The sequence below is a fragment of the Dufourea novaeangliae genome, unplaced genomic scaffold, assembly GCF_001272555.1.
Source record: "Dufourea novaeangliae isolate 0120121106 unplaced genomic scaffold, ASM127255v1 scaffold57, whole genome shotgun sequence".
Taxonomy (NCBI): Eukaryota; Metazoa; Arthropoda; class Insecta; order Hymenoptera; family Halictidae; genus Dufourea; species Dufourea novaeangliae.
Window position 1 is genome coordinate 1,021,806 of NW_015373937.1, and position 16,397 is coordinate 1,038,202.

Below are 16,397 nucleotides of genomic sequence, written 5' to 3' on the forward strand. Positions count from 1 at the left end.
TGTGTGTGTGTGTGTGTGTTTTTTTTTTCGTGTATGTATATACGACTGTTTTACATACCACACAAGTATATCGATAAACTCATTCATTCGCAGAAAATGTACGCAATGTTTTCGCAAATCCCTAATGCCTCGACGAGTTTAACTATTTACAGGAGAGTCTTCTTTCTATGTTATATCAAGTCCTTAATCCGTTATACACAATACATATAGACTTAGATATTATGTAATAGGTAGCGTTACGTGAAAGCGAGCCCCAATCTGCACCAAGTGTTATCGATCTTTCCACCCCCGTGGAACACTTTCCTTCGTTCTTTTGCTTTTTCTATAAATTCGAATTGTTCAATGACGTTTCGCGACGATACACACACACATATACACAGGTTTTCCCTATCGACAAATGTGATACTAAACGATGATAGTAAGTGGAACTTGATTTTAACGTTATGAAGAAGACATGAAAATAAGGAAGATTCCGAACCTAGTAATAGTGTGAAACTTAAACGTCTAACTATTTTACAACCGGAATGGTAAGAATACCTAACAGAGCACTGAAAAGTCTAGGATAATGTATAAATGACACTTGAAGTAAGAGGGGAGGGGGGGAGGGCAGGGGTGATAGATTACGTGCCTCACCAGGTGTCTAAATTTTAGGACCGAATAGTGGCAACCGACAGGGCAGGTAAACGTTAGAACGATCAAGGTTTGTAAACAATGGGCAGCGAATGGTTTCAAAAAAGATCGAGGGTAGTCGTGTGACATCTAGCGAGGCAGGACTCGTCAAACATAAAAAAAAAAGAACCATAGGAATGTTACCCTTGGATTTCGATTCGATTTCGTAGATCGTTCGAATCTCGTGTGATTAATATAAACGAATTATTGTTCACTTATATCAAAAAGAACTGTACTAGGTTACCACTCCACTTGAGAGAATTAAAAAATCAAGTGTATTTTTCTCGTACCGAGTATTTTGTAAAATTTTCGTAAATAATTTTTTACGATTGTTTTCAATATTTACTTACGAAATTTCCGCGTGTTCGTAGCGTTCACTGCGATCGTAGAAGCACTAACGGCACTTTCTTTACCGTAACATCGATCCATAGTCCCTATAGATCCCCGTCACAGGAAACGCAGCCTGCAGGCGACGGAAGTCCCGCATCGACGATTAATACACCCCCGCAATTAAGGAGCTGCAAAACTATCTACACGCGCTACCGTCCACGAGAACTAATTTAATTTACAAAAATATTACAAACAAACGTATCACCTTCTGTGCTACGAGTCGAACGGAATATATCACACACGCTCGAGCGAGACTTCCGGTCGCCGTTGGCGGCGGTTGAAGGGCGCGCACACACGATACATACGCACACAATACTCGCGAAAGTCCATAAAAAAGAAAAAATTGGAATAGATCGTGTCACGATAATTGTGCGATCCCCGAAGAATTTTTCACGTCCGGTGCCGAGTAGAGCTCGCTTTCGACTGAACTCGTGGTCTCGGGGGGGCTCGAAGATCGACGAGTACAGGCGCCCCTCACCCCAAACGATGCTTCAGGTTCGACTGGCCGCAGTCCCATTTCGAAAATTCGGAACCGAGCTCGATTACACGAGGGGGTGAGGGGGGGTGAGGGTGTTCCAGGGCGAGTTCATAATTGTTTTTTTTTATCTTTCAGAGGGAGAACGGGGGCCATCGACATCTAATTTTTTTTTTCTTATAATTTCGATACGTATACGTATTAATATATGTATATGTATATGCATACATAGTAATTTAATTTATTTATAAGTGTTCGTGCCATCCGCTTTGCCTGCTGCTTTTTTGCATCTGTTTCCTGCGCGTCGTCTCGTTTCGTCTTTGCTAAATCCCCGTTTATTTCTATCCCTTTCTAACGGTGATCAAGGTTCCAAATTGTGAAATTGTATGGTAAAAAAATTGCGCGCGCGCGCGCGCACGTTTTTTTTTTTTTTGCATCATCGACGTTAATATGATCGTCGATGGAAACGCTACTTTACCCCCTCTAAACTATACACAGGCGTCGGAGCAGCGGACGGGCGCGTACGGGGAAACGCGTCGCTTGTGGACGCCCCTTAATTTTAAGTGTCTGATATGGAGCTCCCCCCCGGTCAAGGAGTCCGGCTTTTATTCATTTACATCACGAGAGATTTTTGATCCTCACGATCCTTAATTTAACCGCGATTACATTAAAGACTAAAAAGTGTCAGTCGTTTTACTTTACCCGCGTGTGCCCGGCACCGCCCACAGCCTCACGATTTACTCCCTTAAAATTTAAATTCCAGCCTTTTCCCGTCCTTCTACACGAGAAACTGATCGCATGCACCATCATTTCCCTCGCTCGAGAATTTTGAAATTCTCGATTTCTTTAAATACAATCGATGATTCCCATTGTTAAATCATACAACGAACTTGTCGCGTGACACGCGTGCACGCGCTACCGGAAGTACGAAACGAGCCACGACGCCGGGATCGATTTATCTCTCTTCGCTCCTTTCATTTTTTTTCTTAAGGATATCTGAAATTGCGGATACAATCCGTTCGTTTCTTTACTATCTTCATTTATACTCGTTAATGCAATGTACACGAAACAGAGAGAGAGAGAGAGAGAGAGAGAGAGAGAGAGAAAAGAGAGAGAGGAGAGAGAGGAGAGGGAGAGAGAGAAAGTGTGTGTGTCTGTATGTGTGTGTGTGTCTGTGAAAGAGAGAGATACATATGTATATTTATGTGTATGTATATAGATATAACCGCGATTCCGAAATGAAACGGAAGGAGAGAACAGAATATACATCGTTGTTCGCAATTGCTTGAGTAAGGATATGGATCGAAGGATCGCGCAGTCCCGAAATCACCGTCGACTATCGTCGACATTTTCGTCGCGACCGATTACGCGCACAGTCTACGGGGGCGCTTCCTGTTCGTTTAGTCTTCTTCTTCCTTTCTTTCTTTTTATTTTTTTTTTTTTTTACCTTTTGTAAAGCCGCTTCTAAAGCGTTACGGCTTCGGATATGATGAGTAATGTGGGTCTCTTACGAAGGAGGAGTGGAGTGGTGATCCTATAGGGCATTGATCGTTCGTCTTTCGCGTAGTCTTCCTCTCCGTTCGATGCGACTTCGTTTCGTTCTACACGTTTTTTGTCCACCCCCCCCCTCCCACGCCCACGGTTTCTCGACCCCACGTCGACGGAGAAGAGGAATCTGTATCGTTCGTCCACCCGCGACCCCGGGCCTCGAAGCGACAGCTCGAACCTATTCGATGCTCATGGAACGATACTACGCCTCGATCTGATCCTCCGGAGTCATTATGTCGGGCGCCATCGATAGGTCCTCCGCCATGTCCTCGTCCTGGCCGGAATCGTGCCCGTGACTCTCCGGATACTCCCTCTCGTCCACCTGATCGTCGTCGCCTTCTTGTTCCGCGGGCGCGTCGATCAGCTCCCGTTTTATTAATCTCGTGAGCTTACCCCCCTCCGGGCTCTGGCCTTCTTGCTTTATGTGCACGGCTGGTTCATCCAACGGTGACCTGTTGGTGTTTAAAACTTTATCTAAAATACATTCTACAGTGAATTATCGATGAATGCTCGAAGGCTCCTCGACGCTGCATGTTCAGATGTTATTCCCAGCAGTGAGCGTTTGCCTCAGAACACTCAACGATGATTTACTGTATTCGATCGACGTCGATGAGCAGAATTTTCGGGCAAGTTACTGCCCCCTTTCGCGCGTTTCAATGATATTCGCAAAATTTATTGAAACAAATCGACAACAATGGTGTCAGTTTTCTTTGTCCGATGAACAATCGATGGACGGAACTGGATATTCAAACTTACAGTCTGGGGTTGGAGATTTTATACAGAATTAGGTTTACGTGCGTCCAACTCACATTAAGTCGTTGTGGGCTAACACGTGCTCCTTGTCGGGGCTCGTCGTCGTCGACGTGCACATCGTGTTGTTTAGAAAACCCATATTGGAGTCCCCGAGCGCCGCCTGGAAATACTCAAATTGCATTAGATGGTTAGTCATGGCAGTACGTTTCACGTGTACCTATCGTCGAGACTACGAAAGATACATTAACGTGATTAATCGAATGATCGTCGCGATGTCGGACGATGCATTGATTTTAAACAGTTACCTGGAGATTGGCGTTCAACGCGTCACCGTACATGGTCGGGCTGTGCGTTAGGGTTGGACTCTTCGACGGGACACCCCTACATATCGACAGAGAAAATTTTATTAGTAATCATCGTAGTCCGTCTGTCAATTGCGATCCTGAAATATCAAAACGCGTGTATATATAGATATAAGCTTTTTTAAAAATTATTTTAGTACTGTGTCGATGTATACGGGGGTGGGGGAGGGGTGGAGCAAATTTTCGAGAGTAATATTCGGTGGTGGTTTTTCGTGAGACGAGGTAGGGGGTAGGATGGTGGGTGGGTTCAAGATAGAGCTTTTTGTGTGTACAGTGTGTGCAAGTGTGGATCGAGTTTTTAATATGTAGAGGTATATAAAGATCGAAAGAGAGCGAGACAGAGAAATCGAGAGAAAGAGAGAGAGAGAGAGAGAGAGAGAGAAAGAATGGAAAGAGATATAGAGATTAGAGAAGTATAATATTATGAAAAAATGTATACACGAATATGAGATAATGTATTAAAAAAGAGATATAAAAAAGATTGGAAAAAAGAGTTTTCGAAAACTCTTACCCATTTTTTACCAGTTTCACTCGCTCGTCCAACGATCGGCTCTTGGCTGAGATTGAGCGAGATTAGATAAGAAAAAAAGTTTGTAGAAAAAATTCCAAAAAAGAAAGCGCTCCCGTTTCCATTGGTTCGTTTTCCTCGGGGAGGAAGATATATCTAGGAGCTTGGTAAGCTCTTTGACTCTTGATTCGGAAACGACGTCGTGGCTTATAAACGGCCCCGAGGCTTACCTGTGCTTACCTCCGTACTCATCCGTAATTGTTTAGATACTGATTCGGCATCGAACGCTGACCGTCTGTGGTGTGTACCATTTTCCGGAATACGAATCTCCCGTGAAAATGGTACGTTTTTTCTCTTGCAAACAATCGATCATGCCCAGAAACGATATGTTTAAGCTCAATACCGTGCGATTAATATCACACGAGTTTCGCGACAAGATTTTTTGCAAGAGACTGCTTGCATGCGAAGTGAAAAAATGTAAGAAAAAATCGATGCCTGGAGCCGTTTATCAAGTGACTTAGAGCGCTGTGAGTAAAGAGAATTAGAGAAAAAAGACAGAGAGGAAGAGATAGAAAGAGAAAGATAGATAGATAGATAGAGAGAGAGAGAGTTAAATAGGTAGATGGATAAAGATTTAGATGTAGTAAAAAGTAGAGAAAAATTGTTAAAAAACGTTCATATACAAAAAGACGATTGAAAGAAGTATAGAAAATTTACCGGGAAGTTGCGAAGTTAGTACGTAAACGATGAGGTACCTGAGTTAGAAGAGAATGGTCGGTAGGCGATGAATGAAGAATTCCGTATCATCCGAGATTGCGGTTGTGACACGCTTAATGTACACAAATTTACACATGCGCGAGTAGCCCTGACACACACGACCAGTCACACCGAAAAACCATTCGCACGTCGAAAAAAAGCATAGTACTAAAAAAAAAAAAAAAAGTAGGCGAAACGTAAGGAGAAATGAAAACGGCGAGAACGTCGTTTTTCAATCGACACTGGAAAAACGAAAAAATCTAAAACAGCAACACAAAAGCTTCACCTTCCCGTTTCAGGAACGTATATGTATCGTCAATCGGCACTTGTTCTATCGCTACTGCTACGCAGCCTCAAAACACAGCGAAACGAAAAATAAAAACGAAGACGAGAACTGAAAAAAATCATAGGACAAACGTTTGGCTCAACCAGGGGTTGTTCGCGGATCCAGTGGTTAGGTAGAAGAGATTGGAAAACCGTACTGAAAAGAATCAGCTCAAAGACAGGGGCATAAAGAACACAGTAAAAAAAAACCCAAGTTGTTAACGAAACGTTTGTTCGCGGTCGAAAAATAAAAAAAAAAAAAAAAACACTTCCACATTCTTCCAAGACACTGCAAACGCCACTACGTAAGCACCATACAATTATAAGCACAGTGTTTTCAGTGATAGGATAGTCTTACGGGTGGTTCTTTTTATCTTTTCTTTTCAGTTATTTGTTGTTGTTGTCAATCATATATATATATATATGTTTTTTTTTTTTTCGTTTTTACGAGGGACGAATAATTTAGGAACCTTGATTATCCATGCGAGCAACCACTAAACACATCAGAGATCCTGCAGCACGGACCAATCGTCCTGTGGCTGGGCTCCTGCAGGATCGGAACAGGGAATTTAAGCTCTCTCGGGTGTGTGCTAGAGCCTCGGGGCTACGGTTCTAGTGACGTTTTACGGGGATGTAACTCTAGGGCGGGGCTGTTTTGGACGTCACGAGCAGAGGTGCGCAAGATTTAATCCCCTCGAGATTTAATAAGCGGTGTAGAATTGTAATACCTGTACGGGTCTGTAAATTTCAAGTGAATGTCCTTTTCAAATTGAATTTACTTCATGTTCGTATAAGTTTCTTCTCGTTTTACGAAATTCATTGTCTTACTCGAAGATGAGCAATATTTCGCACTTTTCACTAAGGGAAACTGAATGAACGTGATTAACACTGGCACGACCGTTGACAGAAAACTTACTTGAAGGGTGGGCCTTTTAAGACTCACAAGTAATATTCAAACATTAAAACGTTTAAATCTTTTTTTTTGTAAATAGAATACATAATTTTTCAGATTCTTAAACAATTGTGCATCTTGGGCCTGAAAAGACCCATGAACGGCAGTGCAAGTGTTAAAAGAACATTCTTGTGACGAGAATTGCGCACCGCTGGGTGACCAATAAGGAAATTCGGATGGTACTACTAGTCCGGTTCTCGAGGAAAACGGGTTCTAAAGGTGTTCGAGGCAGGCATGATGCGGAATTCGTTTTCTCGGGATTGGATAAACTGCGTAGAGCCGCTACTTGCTGCCTTGGAAGTCATTTACCCGGCATCGATGTCTCTATCGCGTCGCGCTAACCTTCTCTCTGTGTACAGGGGTGCAAACACACCCCAGACTAATAAAAACGTTATTTAAAATTACCAAAGTTTTCTCGGGAATGCTATCTGTCATATGTTTCATACAGAATTTGAAGAAAATTTCTATCTTCTTAAAACTTAATAAACCTTTACAAACATACACGCAACCGAAGTTTTTTGTTCTACATTTTTCACTGAAAATACATGGGGTGTAATTACACCCCTCTTAACATTAATATATTTGTACACAGAGAGAAGGTTAAAACGTCAAACAGATCACAAGTAGAACGAGTGGTTCCGAGTCAGACAGGTGGTATAAACAGACCACGATGAGCGAACGTAAATGTGTACGTGTTTCTAAACGTGAATCTTTAAAAAACAAAAAAAGCTGAAAACAAGAGAACTGTTCCACGATTTTTGACGAATGATTCGAATTTCCAAGAAAAGATAAAACATTCGAAGAAGACCAGAACGAACACGGATGAATCAATCCACACGTTTGAACGACAAAGGCAGCAGGCACGAGAGGGCGTTTAGTGGTTCGTTTTTCTTTTTTTTTAACCATTCTTTTTTTCTTTTTAAACAACGACCAAGCGAAAACCGTGCCGGTACGGCCGCGTTTATTAGAAAACGATAACCCGCGGTAAGGTCAAGACGGTCGCGCGCCAGCCAGCCAGCAGAATTCTAAAAAGTGGTAGTGCTTACTGTGCGGAGAGGTGGGGTGGAGTGGGTGATGGGGTTGGGTCATATTTCCTGGGGCGGCCGCGGGACAGATGCCGCCGCTTTACGAACTCGGCGTCGTCCACCATCCAGAATGACCCGAAGTCGTCCTCATAGCGCACAAAACACTTGTGCAATGATAGATTGGTGCGGATCGCGTTCTGTATACACAGACAAGACCACCAAGAAATAGAGAAAAAGAGAGTAAAAAAGATAAAAAGGTATTTTTTGTTTGTTTTCTGCTTGTTGTTGTTGTTGAACGTTCTTTTTTTGTTTTTCACGTCAGTTCTCCATCGCGAACCGCACGCAACAACACGTGCTGCGCCTTCTCGTAATTTCTCGAAACGCTTCTTGTGTCTCGGCTCTCCGAGATCGCCCGCATAATTCCTTCGTCAGAGCGTCGCGTATACGCACGCTAGTTTTCTCGGAGCGTCTGACAGAGAGACGCACACCAACCACCCCGTCGGCCGACACTGTGGCCGACAGTATATATATATATATACACACACTCGATATCTCTCGTCTCTCATGCAACTGTAATGTCAAATCGTCGCGAGACCAAGCTACCCGTCGACGTCCCCCCCCGAAGTTTAAAGGTGTCCTCTCGACTACCATCCCCCTTATTTCAGAGGAATTCGACGCCTAGCGATAAACCCTCTAGTATCAATGTCGAATTCCACGGTTCTAGAGTTATGTATTTATCCTGACAAAGACAGCACAGACTCGCAAAAATTTAGGGGTACAGAGAGAGAGATAGAGATAAAGAGATAGATAGATAGAGAAAAAAGAGAGAGAAACAAAAGAATAAATGAAAGAACGTAAAAGTAAATTATTGTAGTAAGGCGGCTGCTCCTCCACTCAACTACCTGACCAAAGTGCAATTCTGCCGGTTCTCACTCTGCACTGGCGTAATCCCGCATCCGGCTCCCGGGCATTCGAGACTAGACTCGGGCCGTTAGATATATTTCGGCCCTGCCCGATTCTCGATCGGTTAGTCGCTGCAAAGCCGGACATGCTTGTTAAAGAAAAAGCACACACCACGATAACCTTTGCTACGTGTCCCTTCCACACACGGAGCGACACAACGGACACTCCCGATATCTCGCAATCATTCCAGCCGCCTTCTCCTCCTTCTTCTCCATTGCCTCGAACTTCCATGATCTCTGACACGCACACACGCAAACAGACACGCAACCACAGACTGACGGCTACCGTTGCACACGGGAACTAGGGCGAGTATATAAGATGTTTTACACACGCACACGCGGGACCAAACGTAAAATTGTGCGAAGCGGGCTACCCGAGTACAATTTCGCGATCGAACGTGCCTCGACGATGAAAAGAACCGGTTAAGTGCATTAAGTGTAACGATCGAACATTTCTAGATTAGGTGGAAAAGTATTCTAGTTGTACAGTTAATTATCGATGAGTATTCGAAGGCTCCTCGGCACTGACAATGAATGTTCAGATGCCACCACTAGGCGCTTGATTGGTTCCATGGGGGAACCAGTTATGGTTTATATATCGATACTGGAATATATCGTGACATTAAATATTTATACAAAATGTTGATGTTTGAATTAAAAAGTATCGATATTCAAATATTCATCGATGATTTACTGGATATCGTCCTACAGCAGATGAAAATTTAATTTGGAAAACGTCGAGATATTTTGACGAAAAAGGAGATTTCTTTCTCGAGAAAAATTAATAACGAGAGGAATTTCTTTTCTTTGCGTTAATTAGCGATTTCGATGAATTTCCTTCAATTGTAACTCGGGGAGCTGAATGTTAGCGCAAACGGTGGATTACAAACGACAGCGAGCGATCGATGAACAGAGATATTATGGTTGCGAAGGGGAGTGGGGGTGTGAGAAAAGAAATGGTTTGCACGCGGCACACAGAAATCTATATAGGGTGTGAATTGCGCACGCATTAGATACACGAAAGGATCTAGAAACATACACAGAGATATGTATATACTATATTAAATGAAAAAGAAAAACGGTGTGACTAAGCGAAGAGGCGGGGGTCTATTCGAGGTAGATGCATAACGTATAGATAAAATGGAATGCAGAAAGCGTGCGTGTATGTGCGTATGCGTATTTAAGGGAGGCTTGTACACGCACGCGTGACATATCGCGCGCACACACGCTTGAACCTTATGAATAGAGACATATATACATGTAAAATAGCTAATGTAAAATACGTGAGTATATAGAAAAAGCTAGATACATATATAAATATATATATATACGTATAAAAAGAGTAGAAATATTAAACACTATTATCTATACTATATATATGTATATACAAATATCGAGATATATAAATATATGTAAAAAATTGTAAAAATATGTAAAGATATAAGTATGTTGGTATATACATATAAAAAGATTGTAAAAAACTGGCAGTATAAATATGATTTGGGACGAGGGGTTGGTTAGCGGTACGAGTATGTAACAAGAGTAAAAGCGATTAGGGTGAGTAATGTATAATATATATAAATATCTATAAATATGTAAAAAGACATAGATAGAAAGAGAAGAAATATATAGAAATATTAAAAAACGTGGATATCTCGTTGGATCAGGAGGTAAAGGGAGACGTGTGGAATTGGGGGGAGGGGAATGCGACCGAGGCCGATAATTTCGTGAGGGTGTATCCAATTTTTGGGGTGGGCCACAGGAGAAAGAATATATATATATATATATATATATTACGTGGGTATCAAAGATATATATATATAGAGAGAGATAGAGATAGAGGTAGATATAAATATCGTAAATATCTATGATATATAGATAGAGTTGAAAAATAGAGAGAGACAGAGTAAAAAATCGCGAACTGTAAATCTGTTTTTTTTTTTTTTTTTTTTTTTAGGTGGGACGGTGGGGGAGGGCAACGTACCCGGTCGTGCTGCAAGCGCGTTGAGGACGTCTCTTGTAAAACTCCACTTCGTCCACCGTCCATACGGCGCCTTTCACGTTTTCGACTCGCATGAAACATTTGTGGAGAGACAGGTTGTGTCGCACTGCGTTCTATACAAAATAATACACAGACTAAATAAGCAACGCAAAAAACGAACGGAAGCCAACTCAATCGCGAGGCCGGCTCTTCGATCGGGCCGCGGGCACGATCTGACGGCGTGTCATTTTTTTTCAGGCGGTGTTTTCACATCCTCGAACACCGGGACTGTGAATATCGTGACGATGATGATGACGACGACGGGGACCGTATACGCCGACGAGACGGGGGTGTCGATGATCCGTTTTCTCTTCGAGGGCGAGGGTGAGATGTCAAAGAGACTTGGGGGATGAGAGGTTCACCGGTTTGGGGGCGGGTGTAACATAACCGGATCCTTTTCTTTTCTTTCCCTTTTTCTTTTTAACAAGCTGTATCGTGTGTTTTGTGAAGGGATATGTCCCGTTTTGGGCTGCTACCTTCGTGAACCCTGAATCTAAGTGTGATCGCGATATGAAATTCAAGACTTTTAAGAATACGGAGTGGATTATATTGTAGAATTGCTACCGGAGATTGTTCTTTCTATCGAAGACGGGTCCCCGATGGTAATAGCCCATCTGGACAGTCTCAAAAGTACAACTCAACGAGTCGGCCGAAAGGAGTAAGAAAGCTGAAAGAACCGACAACTGATGAAGAATAACAAAATTAGTATACACGTCGTGTGAGAGCAGCAAAAAGGATAACCCGGCGATGGTCGCGCAATGGCAAGGCCGTAAAAGGACATAACGAACCAAAACGATTAATCGAAAGATACACGGTATATGGTGGCATTCCTTAATCGTTAATGCACAGCTAGTTCATCTAAGTCTAGGGGCAACGACAACAATCATACATGCCGCAGGGCCGTACAAAGTTCCAAAAGAAGGAGAAGAACAAAAAAGAAAAAAAAAAAAATGTGAAATCAGGAGAATTTTTAGTGAAGTTCGTTGACGGTGCCGTTTCCCCGCATCCGGATCGGAGACGTGTTGTTGGGACCTGGCTTCCTTCTGGCAGCTTGGAAACCTGTGTGTCGTTTTGCTTTCGAAAAAATTGTTCAGATACACATAACCATGCGAGGCGAAGCGTCATGGCAAACGTCGATTACTTCCACGCACACACGCACACACGCAGAGAACACACGCGCGCGCGTCCACTCTTGCCAAGAAAAAACGGTCCGTGGGATGACGTTCGCATTACGACTCGATCGCGGTGGATCGATGATGATCGTTGATAAAATTTACTTTTTCGAGCTGTCTTTAAGCTTCATTCAACAATACATCGAACAATCTATGCTTCTGGACACGCTGATGGAAGAGTCACTTGATCGAGGCCATTTTGGACGCGACTGGTACTAAAATGAGTATAAGCAAGTTCTAAGGAATTCGCAACTAGTAGTCAGCCATTTCGATAAAAATGATTTGGAAATTAATTCTTTAAATGGAACTTTACTGTCGAGCCGACAGTTTATAAGAAGCAGGTTCGCAATTAAGATACTTGTTTGTCGAAACAGAATAAATTGTTCCTTTGAAGCCTACTGTAATATCAGTCGAAGAATCGCGATAGTAAAAGTAGCTACCATATTTATAGTTATGACGGTAGAAGATGTCCTCAACGGATCAATTGATTGTATTTTGACTACAGGTGCCTACAGATCAGAAACTACTTGAATTCTATAGAAGTTAAGCAAACATAAATCATTCAAGCTTGTTCTACTGAGAATGGCAGGCAATCAGCAGACAATATTCTAATAGTATCCTACATTTTAAGCCCTGCATTATCCAAAGATGTTCCTCCAGGTCGTGACCTTCCTCTACAAGGGGAAAAAAATTGCATAATGACACAGTTTTGCTCGACACGCAACGAGAAATATGGGGAATCAACACGATGCCACGGTCCACGAGCGAATCGTAATGCGGCGTAATATTCCACACATAACCGTGACAGTCTCCCCCGTTTCAACCGGGAAAGCAACACAATGATCGTTACCAGGTCGTCTGCTCGGCGCGTCACTTAGCCTGTTAATTCAAATTAATACGTAAGATTATCTGAGATTCTTGAAAGCTCATCCTTTCTAGTTAAACGCATTCAGCTTAATCTGCTCGTAAATGCAAATTGCACGACCAGTCGTTTCGTCTTTGTGGCTCGCAATCAAACGTTGCATAACTCCGAGCCACCGCTGAGTTCATCCCATTTAAAGGGGAATTTATTTCCAGGCATCCTGGACGCGTGTTTTCGCGACCGATGTTGTTTTTGGCGCGACGCGTCGCGGCTGAAGAATACTTTGCGAGGTTCGTAATCACGGAGTTTTCGTAACTCGAATAAATTAATCCCGGTCCAGTTTACTACGGATATATACAAATGATGTCACTGGTGGTCCGATTCTACGGGAAAAAATAAATCGAAAATGAAGAATAAAATTTTCTTTTTCTCGAAAACGAAGTCTGAAATGAAAAAATTTTATTCTACGCTTTAGATTTATTTTTTCACGTAAAATCACCCACCCATGATTATAGTACCACCAGTTACACGACACCCTGTATATAACATTCTCAGGCGACGAACAAATTATTTCCAGAATTTCCAAGTCCGACTCGCGTTAAAGGAATCTCTAGAAAGAGTCTAGAGTTTCAACCGTGAATTCTTTCGAATTTGCAAGATTCTAACGAACAATTAGCGAATGTATATTTTCACTGTTGGAAAGATTCCTCGATGTGCCAGAAATGCTTATCTTTACGGAACTCAAGAGATATACCTTCCACGTGGCCGCGTTGCGTCGGAAGTAGCAGAAGGTGTTCTGGAACCAATTGTAGATCTCGTTCAGCGTAAGCTGCTTCTCCGGGGACTCGATGATCGACTGCGAAAAATAGAAAACAAAAAGATGCATATGGATCCGCCGTGGTCCATTACTTTTTGTACATTATATTCGACGATCGATCGAGGAAACGTTAACCTCGCCATAGCTGCGCCCGAGAATTAATTTCGATTAAAACGGATGCCCCTTATCGGACGAGCCCGATATCTCGTCTGAATTATTCTGGACAACCAGTGGGGTAACACGTCTGCGTATCGAGTGGTTCACTCACCTGTCGAATCAATGATGCATACGTGAATGGCGGTCTGACGTCTGCGTTCTTGTAGAACTCCCTGTTTCGTTGAATCTCTGAAATACCAACGATCCACGTTTATTTCTTTAAGCTGTGGACCAGGGAGAAGAGGAAGAGCTGCGATACTCTTACTTTATAGGTGGGTAAGTTTATCGTCGCTATCTGTTTCGCGGGGGACGTGTCCGATTGGTGGGTTTTCACGACAAACAAGCACACAATTCTAGAGGAGTGACACCGTCGGTTCCGTTTTGAAGAGTCGAACAAAAAAAAAAAAAAAGAACACAGGTTGTCTGATAATGATGCTTTTTGACATCTACGCGGTTGGTTCTTTGCAAGTCTTTCGTTTTATGAAAAAGCTTCTATTCTAAGAAGAAGTTTGTTCGCATGCTTAAGAAACAGAATTTATAAATTCGAGACTGTACAGATGTATTCTTAAGACTAGATCAAAGGGTAAAGCAGAAAGCGATCGATGGTGTCGGGGAAAAAGAAAATTCGGACACTTCGTTAGAGTGATCAGAAAAGTATCCGAAATGGTCGAGTTAGATCTACAGGGAGGTATAGGAGTAGAATGGTTTATTCTTCGGCATGCAAGGGTGCACCCTTCAAGAAAATCCTTAAAGCCACCAAAAGGAGCGTGGAAAGAAGGTTGACAGTACCTTGTTGGACGTCAAGGCCAGCACGCTCCAGCATGTAGGGCAGCCCTACACGGTGGGGAGGGCGGGCAGCACAAGAAATAAGGAAACAACAGAAGCATCGTTTAGAAAGAAGGTTCGAGCTGACATTTTAGTTTAGAATTCATAATTTTTCGTTTCAATTATTTTCTCTCTATGTTCATAACAGTTCTGCATATGTTTCGTTCACTTTCACGTGAGGTTTTTGTTTTGTTTCGTTTCTTGCACCTTTTACAATCTCTACCTGTACGATCGTCCTGCAAGTCGCCAACAAGGTGTCGAACATTGGTAGCTCACATGATTATCGTCGGTACCGCGAGTAATTCTGTGCGTGCGGTAGAGTTCACGAATAGGAAAAGGCACGAGATCAAGAGAGGACCGTAAAGAGCATTTGCTACAGGATTTTCTGTTGTTGTCGGGATTTATTTGACGCGAACGAGCCGGGAAATGCAATTTCATGCCGAATTCACTTTTTGTCGTTCAAATTCACCTTCTTCCGGTGAAGTCACATCAGCGTTAAAACCAACATAAAATTCGATTGTTGTTCGCGATGCATTTCGCGGTTCGTGCGTCACCCCGACTGAATTTTGGTTGAATCGTTTACCTTCGTTAATATCTATTCCAGATCTATCGACGGCTACTCTGCGCCTTACAGTGCCCTCGTCATACAGTCCTACGAATAGTATTCAATTTCTGAATTTACAACATGTCTTTTCGTTTCACCATTCTCGAGACGACATTCAATCCATTTCCGTAGAATTTAAACATGGGTAAAATGGTGTCGCGAGGCAAGAACTAATACAAGAAACACCATAGGTTTACGAAATTAGAAATATATTTTTATAAAATTCCACGTGCCTTAAAATCCTCCAACTATGTCTCTTTATTAAATCGTTATTACGTCGAACCATTTTCCCGAGTGCCAGGTAATACGGAAGAACCTTCTCTCGCGAAACGTTAACAATGCCAAAGATGGATTCCTTTAGTCGACAAACTATTTCAATTCCCGATCGACCCGCGATGAAATTCCAGTCGGTTAAACATACATACGTACGGAAGATAATGGAAAAGTCTTACCTCCTGCCAACGAGAGCGCGGATTTGTCACTGATACGCCGTCTGATGGGCCCCGCTAAGCTGGGCATTGTCGGCATCGTGGGCATGCTGCCAGGCATGTTCGGCAACGGTGGCATACCGGACATGTTCGACATGTTCGGAATCGGTGGCATTGGAGCGCCACCGGCCGATGGTGGCATCTGTCCACCCGCTGGCGACCTAACCGCGGAGACCAACGCGGACATCGAGACCGGGGACACTTGGGACACGCCGAAGTTCGGAGGTGGCTGGCTCATCAAAGCGGTGGTGAGATTTAACTTTGGTATACTCGAGCCGGTCTGGAAAATCAGATTCTTTCTTGACAATAACATCAGTTACGGAAAGAATTGAAATGACAACAAAAATGTCTTTAACCCTTTCACTACTACGGGTGACTATAGTCACCCGCCACAAAACGACACCCGCACACGACGGGTGACTATAGTCACCGGTCACAAGATGCCACCTATACACAACGGGTGACTATAGTCACCCGCTCCAAAAATGGAACCAAATGTTAAGATAAATGGTATCGCTTCGTGTATTTCTGTTCGCAAACAATTGCAAGCGCTATTGCAACGTTCGATTTTTTTCGACATTGTTTTGTCATTGACCCGTGGGCCTCAAATGTATAATTATACTCAGTTGGTCGTAAGTCGAATGTATCAAAATGTTCTCACTTTCGGCACGGCGCTCCGTTCTAGACGAGGTACTCCGCGGCGAGGCC

The 16,397-nt window shown here is 42.9% G+C and overlaps 1 protein-coding gene across 1 annotated transcript in view; it reads right to left on the reverse strand.

Annotated features, from left to right (window-relative positions):
• Positions 1-2,691: 2,691 nt before the first annotated feature.
• The window catches only part of LOC107185489 (forkhead box protein P2), a 221,562-nt gene continuing 207,856 nt past the window's right edge, over positions 2,692-16,397 (reverse strand). The window contains exons 10-17 of the mRNA XM_015573178.1: positions 15,654-15,969; positions 15,181-15,249; positions 13,885-13,961; positions 13,554-13,655; positions 10,709-10,839; positions 4,141-4,216; positions 3,892-3,995; positions 2,692-3,534 (exon numbers count right to left, since the gene is read on the reverse strand). Coding sequence (XP_015428664.1) covers positions 3,285-3,534; positions 3,892-3,995; positions 4,141-4,216; positions 10,709-10,839; positions 13,554-13,655; positions 13,885-13,961; positions 15,181-15,249; positions 15,654-15,969 — 1,125 coding nt within the window. The 3' untranslated portion in view covers positions 2,692-3,284. The remainder of the gene's footprint in view (positions 3,535-3,891; positions 3,996-4,140; positions 4,217-10,708; positions 10,840-13,553; positions 13,656-13,884; positions 13,962-15,180; positions 15,250-15,653; positions 15,970-16,397) is intronic.